At 32.6% G+C, this 9,867-nt stretch overlaps 1 protein-coding gene across 9 annotated transcripts in view; it reads right to left on the bottom strand.

Annotated features, from left to right (window-relative positions):
• Positions 1-354: 354 nt before the first annotated feature.
• The window catches only part of LOC111680327 (myotubularin-related protein 3), a 34,724-nt gene continuing 25,211 nt past the window's right edge, over positions 355-9,867 (bottom strand). For 6 of the 9 annotated variants that reach the window (XM_046947378.1, XM_046947383.1, XM_046947379.1 and 3 more), the window contains 6 exons: positions 8,883-9,843; positions 8,654-8,816; positions 8,477-8,587; positions 4,834-5,082; positions 4,115-4,326; positions 355-1,197 (listed from right to left, as the gene is read on the bottom strand). In XM_046947378.1, the coding sequence (XP_046803334.1) occupies positions 990-1,197; positions 4,115-4,326; positions 4,834-5,082; positions 8,477-8,587; positions 8,654-8,816; positions 8,883-9,843 (1,904 nt within the window). In that variant the 3' untranslated portion in view covers positions 355-989. The remainder of the gene's footprint in view (positions 1,198-4,114; positions 4,327-4,833; positions 5,083-8,476; positions 8,588-8,653; positions 8,817-8,882; positions 9,844-9,867) is intronic. The other 3 variants (XM_046947385.1, XM_046947384.1, XM_046947386.1) reach the window with 3 other exon arrangements.

The following is a 9,867-nucleotide window of genomic DNA, read 5'->3' as shown; positions in this document are numbered from 1 at the left end:
TATTATCTCTAATAATCTTATTCTTTATTCTTTGTTAAATGGAATCACAATAAACCCTTTGAGTCTCCGAGTGAATGTATACCTTGGTATACAACCCTTTTAATCTAAACAATAAGTGTGAATGTGATTTAATACATACTCTGAATTAATATTGTCCTGTAGTGGCTGTAGAAACATTGTTCCTAAAAACCTTTATTAGTCACACTACTCTGAAGAGAGTTAGATGGAAAACATCGAAATCTTTGGACATTTCGTTAATATTAGTGTTGTGTACCTAAAACTAAAGGATTGATGATCGCTCCTTATGATTAAAGCTGCCAATAATTGTTCAAAATACATATAAAAATAGCATTATGCTTAAAAATTAATAAAATTAAAATAAAAAATAATTTAGAAAAAAAAAACAAAATAAAAATTTCCATTTCCAACTAGTAAAACGAAAAATAATTAAGCTAAAATGTGACTTTTTTAAGGCTTGTGGCTCAGTTGTAATTGCTCTTTCTCTTGCTCCTTAATATTCTTTTATATAATCTGTAATCACCGATAACGTTTGTATCAAGTAAAGTTTGCTCGTTTTATGTAGCTTAACTTGCACTTGTTGTTTCTACTGGAAATCTAGTCCATAATAATATAGAGAGAGGGTTTTTTGGGTCGGTTAGGGTGTTTGTTTTTTTTTTTTGTATGTTTGTCAGTCAGTTGTTAACTTTTTAGTTGTTAATTAATGATTTTTTTCTTTCTTTACATTAAATGTATTTTCATTTTAAAAACAATTAATTAATTAATTAACATATTATAAATACATACATAATTTGCATAAATCCAAAATAATAATAATAGTAATAATTATTTATGTAATTATGCAGTAATGGTAATAGTTGTGTTTGTATTTTATTGGCATAACAATAATGATGACGATGCTGTTGCTGCTGCTGCTATATCTTTTCCGTTTTTGCTGCTGCTGGTACTGTTGTCGTTGTCATTCTATCATTTCAGGCTTTTGATGTTGCTGCTGGTTTTGTGGCACTCTGTTGCAAGTGCATTAGCGTACTGTTTTGTAACTGATTATTTACTTGCTGCATACGTGTCGTTACCGAATGATAACATGGTCCACATAATCTCGCTGGACTAAATAGTTTGATATCTGGCAATGGTGCCCAGAATTCTGAGCAATCAGCACAAAATATTTGACCACATGATCTGTATTGAGTGCAATAAAAAAAAAGATATTTTATAGAAAATAAAAAGAAAACAAAACAAAAATTATTGTTTGAATTCTATCCAACTTCGTTAACAGTGCAAATTTGATAAAATAAAATGAATTATAAGCATAGCAAATAATAAGTGAAAATGACGATAAATAAACAATGAAAAAGTTTAAGAAAGTTAAAAAGGATGCATTTCTGTGGAACAAATCAGTACATCTATGTCTATCTATTATTAAAAAAATATTTAAAATTTAGCTTTTCTTTGAGTTAATTTTATTAATAAGTTTTTTAGCTTTAAAATAGTCCGAACTTATAAAGTTCGGAAACTGTTTTGAAAATACTTAAAGATTTGTGAAAATTTTAAAATTACTTAAATCTAACAGACATAACCTCACTTTGAGGTAACACGATTGCCTGTGCTTAATGCAAACAACGTATAACTTGGAAAAGTTACATGAGTAATACACAACATCAATGCGAGTGAAAATTAAAACTGTCGAAAGCCAAACCACTGTTATCGGTCTAACAGTCTTTAAGATTTAATAAGTTGTTACTGAAATCGGACCTGAAATGCGTCACTATTTCGAATCGTGTAGCATGCTCATCAATTACCCTATAAGTCGGTGAAGAAGACTAATCTGGTTCTATTAATGCATCCGGACCTCCACATCTAGTGGAGGTCTGAAAAAGCACCGATATTGAGAACTACTCAGTCTCTGTGGCCGATATTTCGACAACAATCGGTTCTTTGCAGCGCGTTCAAAAACAAAGACCAAGGATTGTCAACTCAACCACACCCACTTTACACGTGTCACTGAGAAACTTTCCAAACTACTTTCTGAATACCAATAAGAGACCGTTTGGACATTTTTTCGTTAAACATTTTTTGTTAGAATATTAGTGGAACATACAAATCTTAACATTTGGCTTTATTCACTGCCTGTCGTGGTATAAAGGAGAACATTGCGGACGTCAAGAACGGTGACAGCACATGGAAGATTCACATGACCCTTATAACTTATATGTCAGTATTATTAGGCATTAAGGGTAGGTACTGACCGACCTGAATATGAACGACCTTTTTGCAATAGCTTCTGTAAAACCGATGCCTCTTAGAAGTTGTCTTTTCGCTCTGACGAGAAGCATGTTACTCACTGTCAGAACACAGAGAAAGCCTCTCCAACTTATGAAATTTGAGGAAACCAAACCTACTTGACGGGCAGCCGTGAAAGGGAGGGCAACTGTCACTCCTTAACACATGAATAACAACGACCGAACGAGGGAAAAGAAGGTGCGAAACGAAACGTAGCCAAGCCAAGGAATATTCAAATTCTCAATAGAAGCAACATTGCAAAGAAATTTAAAGGAAATTTGATTCTGTTTGATACAAGAATTTCTTGGTCTTCTAAGTTGTTCCCATTAAAAGGTTTTCAGGTTGGCTTAGATAATTTTCCACTTCTTTCAAATATTTAGTTATTTTAAGTGGCCTCCGGTATGTTAGTGGTTCTAGTGTTCTAGTCTAGTAGACCGGAGGTGGTGGGTTCGATTCCCACCCGTGGCACTGTTTAAGGTGCGCACAACAGGCCCGATAGAGGCCTAGGTGTATTTCTTCGGATTTGATGTGTATAAATCCTCCTTTCAAACAAACTAACTGACTAACCAGTTATTTTAAACTTTAGATTAAGATATCTGAAAGAAGGGTTATGATATAACAGAGGATAAACCTTTATATTGTAACCAATGTAAAGGAATTTCAGATGTCGAAATAGATTTAAGAAAGGAAGTTGACTTCGCTTAGCCAATTGTAGCCAATGTAAAGAAATTTTAGATGTCGAAATAGATTTTAGAAAGAAAGGTGATCTTGATTAGGAATCCTTTTCCTTTTTCCAGTGAATTTATGTTATTTTTGTTCTTTTAAATGTTTTATTTGTCTATCTTTGGACTTCATGACAACCCTTGGTCGTTGTTCGTTGAACTATGAGTCGTTCCGGTGCGAAGAACCGATTGTCGTGGGAACGTGGGACTTTATGGAGTAACTGTATAGTTTTAAACCTCTTGGTTTAAAACTATTCTTAACCTAACCTAAGGTGTCTTCACGAATTCATAAGGTGTTGAATATGACGAAAAATTTGAAGATATATGCTTTGAAATTCTGAGAAAAAAATTTAATACAGTGTGGGAACAATCCTTTAGAAAAGTATACTTTAGGCTCTGGTCCTTTTCAAATTTATTTTCAAATCTTCTTCCTATGAATAACGAAATAAATTTTTAATTTAGAAAAATAAAAAGCTTTTCATAAAACATTTTAGAGAAGATTCCAACGAGTATTCAGTATTCTTAACCTAAACATTCGAACGGACAAAAAACAAATCAATAAATCAAAATTCTAAGATTTGAGAGTAGAAATTCAAATGGTTTCAATTATTTTATGTAACAATCTTAAACTATATGAACAAACTTTTAGTTGCCAAATAAATTCAAATCAAAAAATTGTATTAAATTTTTTTTTCATAATTTTGGTTTTGCATTTAACATTACACTCTACATACTACTTGGTAGTAAACATAAAGTATGGATTATATTTTGTTTTATAAAACTAATAAGAACACAAAAATATTTATAAAAGAAGATAGTAATGAAAAGAAAATGTAAATGAAAAAGAAAATAAAACTAAACTACGATTAATTATGAAAAAATTTAAAGTTAGAACGGTTAGTTACATAGATTATCAAAAATAAAGAAAACAATAATAATGATAATAATAAAAAGAAACAACTAGAAACATTACACGCAAATAATAGTAATGAATAGATTAATTAATATTAATTGATAATTATAATAACAATAATTGAAAAACAAAAAGAACAAAAAAAATAGAAAAATAGAAAAAATAAAATTATAATGCGCACCGGCAATGATGTTTTCTACGGCCGAGCCAAAATTCAGTTTGACAACTGGTGCAACGTGAAACGGCATGATCGGGCACCCATAAAACGCTTGTAGCATTTGGTTGTACGGAGGAACTGGTAGTAGTGCAGGACGAGGGACCGCTAGTACTGCGATCTTCAACAGCTTCCCAAGAGCAAATTGAAGCATTTTCAACATTATCCAGTGCAGAACACTATTCGTTGGGTTTTTTGTTTTATAATAAAAAAAAGCAAATATAAGAAAGTATAAAAATTATGAGTTTAGATAATTTGAAAGAAAAGAAAAGTTGTTTTTTTTTTTGTTCATTTATCTTGCATTAAAAACATTGTTTAAATTAAGACGATTTCATGCTGTTATTGACAATTGGAAAGTATTCTTAAATAATTAAAACTTATAAAACCATATTATTATTTATTACTAATAAAGTAGTTACAAAAAAGCTTTCTTTATAAATTAAATAAAAAAATTATTGGTGTCGAATTACAACAATCTAACTTAATAGTTTTTTTACAAAATTTATTCAAGAACAAGCCAAATATTTTAATATATATTTTGGAAACATAGTTTTGTAGCTTGTACACCAATAAATTTTCCAATAAACACTTATTCAACCATTTAAAAGCAAATAAAAAGAAACATAATGTGTAAAAAAAAATAAATTAAAAGAAAAACAAACAAAAAAAATAAAAAAAAACTTTACATGACAACTAACCGCAGATACTGAACTATTATCATCACTATCGGCATAATCATCATAACCATCATTATTAAGGTCGTCATCGTCGTTGTCATTATCGTTAACATGATCATATGATCGTTGACTGCAATATCGCTGACGTCGTTTTCTATGATATTGACAACAATAACGATACATATGATTTGAATGATGATGAAATCTTTGTCTACTGTGTTGATGGCAACATGTTGTTGAATAGTCATGTTGATTTGTCTGTTTATTGTTGATTATTATGTTTATATTATTATAATAACAATACAAAACGAAAAAAATAAAGAGAAAAACTAAAAGAGACTCGTAAAATAATAAAACTAACTGATTCCAAAGCACTTTTTCACTATAAAGTATTTCTATTAATGTATCAATACGATTCCTAAACTTTGAAAATAACAACAACTTATGATTAACACTCATCTATTGAGAATCTACATAGTTGTTCGCAAACTCCACAACTTTCCAAATACAGACTCACCAGCGCCCTATATTCTCACTAATATTACAGATGTCATCGGCAACGTCAAATCAGCTATTCTGGTCCCGACACAATATCCATGGCCTGGTCTTAAAAGTGTCTATATAATGCTTCTTCCGACAGGCTATGTCTTTATAAAAAGGATTCAAATGAGTAAACCGTTAACACTATCTTATCGAGTAACGTTGCTGATGTTACAAACATCTTGCTGAGTGATGCGCAATAAGCATCTGCGCAATTCACGATGCCTGTGCAAAGCGTAAAGTCCTCACAATTCTAAATCCTGTGAACGACGCCACAGATGGGCAATCGAAGGCTTTCTTGACTCACAGAAGTCAGTCACCTGTACATTTTCCGAATCATAAAGATCTAACAATGAGCTGTCAACACAATCGTTCGTGGCAAATCAAGTCGTTTATAGAGTTTAGAGATGAAAATTCTATCACCGTTATTGTTTAATTCCTACCTCTCTAAACACTCTTATTCGGACGACTGGTGACATATTAACGACAACTGGATCTACGCTCCGAAACGAACCGATTCTCACTCATTAACAGCTGTATTAACTCATTAACAGCTGTATTAACTCATTAACGGCTGTATCAATCGAAAGTATACTCCCCAAAGAAGAACATCCAGTCACAGCCAATTTATTACAACAATATCAACAACCCTGGCGAAGAACTATGATGTTGATGTAGAGTGTGATCTAGTATATCATTATTTTAATAAAATACATCAGTTCTTTACTCCACATTTACCACCGAAATCATCGTTACCCAACAAATGAAGTAAATCTAACATTTGGTTTCGTAATCAATAGAGCATAAATTCCAACTCTGCGAGAATTGCTGCGAAATTGCTGGACTGAAGTGGAAGAAGTACTACAACAGCTTTGCGATCTTTTTATGGTGGTACTATTTGACACACTGGGTTAGCTAGAAAGTATCTCTTACGTTCCTAGGTGAGTTGAAAAGAACACGCAGATAGTTCGAGTTTTTATCGTTGTAGTTCACTGCAAGAAAAGAGTAAAGTCGAAGGAGATCTATTTTGACAACTCGAGCACTTATGCTATATATTCTCTAATCATCGCTCTTCTGTTGCGTCCGAGATGCTGAAACATCACTTTCGTAGTCTTCTTGGACCGTATATTTACTTCCTAAGCTCATGCTACTGCAATTACACACAAACTGTGATTTATGAAAAAGATTATCCAAGCGCTAATCGACATAAAGACATCATAAATACGACGGAAAACTAAAGAAATTTTTTGAACAACTGATATAAGATGGATCAACAGGATTTTGAAACATTTTTAGGACTTGATCTATGCCGAGTTATGTTGTTTTATAGTGTTAGCTATTACAGCAACAACATCTTGAATATTTAAAATAGATGTTTGATATTTTCTCTTCTGGAGCGGGACTTTAACATAGAAGATATGAGTTCTTCTTTGTATCTGATTGATGGCATAATACCAGCAAATGTTCCATGAAATGGGTACCATATCACATCCAGGTTACTTCGATTACTGTCATTTATAGAAACTGAAAAATTGCCACCGGAATCGAAGAGTAAAACATGATGTAGTTTTGCACTAAAAAAGAATTACATCATATGGGGACAATATTTTTTATTATCGTCAATAGTTGTATTATTGTCAATCCTGGAAAAAGAAATTTGCATTTTTTTAAGGTAAACAATTTATCCTCTTTCTAAGCTCAAACAATGGCTGTTCTCTCTTTACAAAGTTCAACAAGCAACTATCCGGGACTGTCAAATCTTTAAAACAGTCTTGCTTCTTCAACAACATTCCACTTTCCTCTCGGGCGAAAATTTTTCTTAAAGAAATATTAATATGAATTGGAGAGAAGTGTCGATTCTCCCGTCTAAAATATATATTATTCTATTCTAAAGTTCTTTTTCCACTGACACAAACAGCTCCACAAAAAGCTCAAAAATGTTTGGAAATTTGAATAAATAACGAAAACTTTGCCGCGGAAACTTTTCGACGTATATTTTGATGGTCTTTGTGGAATGGATTTGAAATTTCTAAAAATTGTATAAAAGTTATAACTCTTATGTACCCGTATGGTTCTAAGAAAGAGGACCAAGTGGGAAGAGGCATTTTTATCCCTGAATTTGGGACTAAAATAAACCTCGGCATACAAAATGAATGTAGTCTATTACAAGCTGAACTATCAGCCAGCAGCAAACTGGCTTTGGTACTACATAATATTACAAAAAAAGATATTGATATTTGTACTGATAGTCAAGCTACTATCAAATATCTGGAATGCCGGACATCTTTAAATAGGTTGGCGAGACATTACACTTAAATGGGTACGCAGACGAGGGGATTTGATTGGCAACTGTGTATCTGATGAATTGGCAAAAACAAGGTAAGGACCGATAGACAACTTCTGCGGAATACCTCTAAAAGCCTGTTAGGCGAAGTAAGCCCAGTTGTATCATCACCCGGAAGATATGGCCGAATTTGGATAACAAACTACGTCACACCTCCTGCAATTACGTCGTTTCCATCTCAGCAATCACACAGCTTCTGTGGAATCGGTCAAGGTAAGTCAACAAATATTTGATGACTTGTCAGAACTATCTTACCTACAATTGGAATTGGGCACAGCAATTGGTTCTATTAAAGCATATTTGGCCACACCAAATCGTGCCTTAATCTAAAACTCTAAATAAAATTTCACTTTAGTTCAAAAAAATGTCAATTACAATTTAACTTTGGAATCAGTTTACCTGAAAATGTTTTCTTTTTCTACTTTTAAAATACATGTACAATATCGAAACATTTACTGAATTTTGTGCAAAATAAAAAAGAATACTAATTCAAAATAATATTAGCAACTAACAACTAAATACATAAATAATATAATAAATAATGAATAAATATAATCTACAAATCGTCATTTATAATCAAAATTATTATATTTTACATATACAGCTACACATGTACAATGTAAATGTATATTATTAATTATTAATTAGTTTTACCTAAATTGATTGTTTTGCTTTTCTTATGGGTACATATGTATGTATATTGATTTTTTGTTATTTTTGCTTTTAATTATGGTTTGCTTATATATATTATGTGTTTAGTATATTCACCTGTTCATCGTTAGTTGCGTTTGCATTGGCATTATTACAATTAGGGCATATTTTCTTTAAGAGAGCCATTCGCATGTCATGAATTTCACGCAGTAATACATCTTCACGTAACTGTAAATGAAGAAATAAACCAACAGAAATAACAAACTATTGATTGAGAAATAAAACAAATTTTACCTTATGTTCATGCACAATTTGTTGAAGTCTTATGTTTTCTTCGCTTAAAGCATGAGCGAGACCATCAGGGCAGGAAATAGTAACTTGTGGTCGTTCAGTCAAACCCGGTGGTGTCATGGGTAACGAACGTACACCGCCAGGCAATGAAAAACGAGACAGATAACTGTTAGAGTAAAATGATTAAATTATAGAAATTTAATATAAAATCATAAATGTATTGATAACAAACCTGCTGTTTATTTGTTTTGCAGTGGCACCAAAAGCATCACGTTTTGAATTCGACGAAGATGTACGTCTCCTTCTTTGGCTAGACATGGCTGTAGTGGCAGCGGCTGAAGATGTTGTGGTAGTGGTGCTGGTGGTAGCAGATACAAATGGTGACACATTTAGGGTTGTTGGTGTATCCAATGCAGCTGTTGACGCTGTAGTTGTTGTTGAATATAATGAATGATTTGGAGTCATATTTGAACCTGACGAGGTAGTTACATTAGCGGTAATCATTTCGCACTTACCACTAAATGAAATTTCTAATTTTTGATGTTCAGGTAATATGAGTATGCTCTCCTCCAAGCCAACGGTTGTGTTAGTAGCTGTTGTCACAGTATCATCGCTGCCGCTGGTCAATGTCAAGAATGATGCTATTTTATTGTCATTATTGCTGTTTGTGAGATTATTTTGAATTGAATTATTGCTTGTTTCAGCAAATGCTGTTGTTGACGTTGTTGTAAGGGATGTTGCGGATGGCGCTGTACTAAGACTGCTACCATTGGTGGACAATTGATTTGGTTTCACTGTAGTTATGTTACTGCTACTGGGCGTTGTCGTATGTATTTTTGGCAAAATATTATAATTTGTGCTAACACTAGCGATTTTACATTTATCTGAAATGAATTGTTCAGCTGTTTGATGTTTTTGAGTATTCACTAAAGAAGAATTAGAGGCAGCTGTGGTATCGGAGTGTTTCTGTAAACATTCGCCAGCATCTGTGCAGTCAGTACTGATTGATTCATTTGCAGTCAGGGGTGTAATAGTAGCACTGCCATTTTGTGATTTGGTTTCTACCAAAGGCACCAGAGTATCAGTGCTGGTATTAACTGAACCATGCCACATACTTTGTGTGGCATCAGTATTACCATTTGTAGATGTGGAACCACCATTACAGGATGTTACTTGATTACTACTTAAAGGCTCTTTAAAGAAAGTAAATTAGTTTA

This window comes from Lucilia cuprina, chromosome 3, assembly GCF_022045245.1.
Source record: "Lucilia cuprina isolate Lc7/37 chromosome 3, ASM2204524v1, whole genome shotgun sequence".
NCBI lineage: Eukaryota > Metazoa > Arthropoda > Insecta > Diptera > Calliphoridae > Lucilia > Lucilia cuprina.
This window is presented reverse-complemented; position numbering and strand designations above follow the sequence as displayed.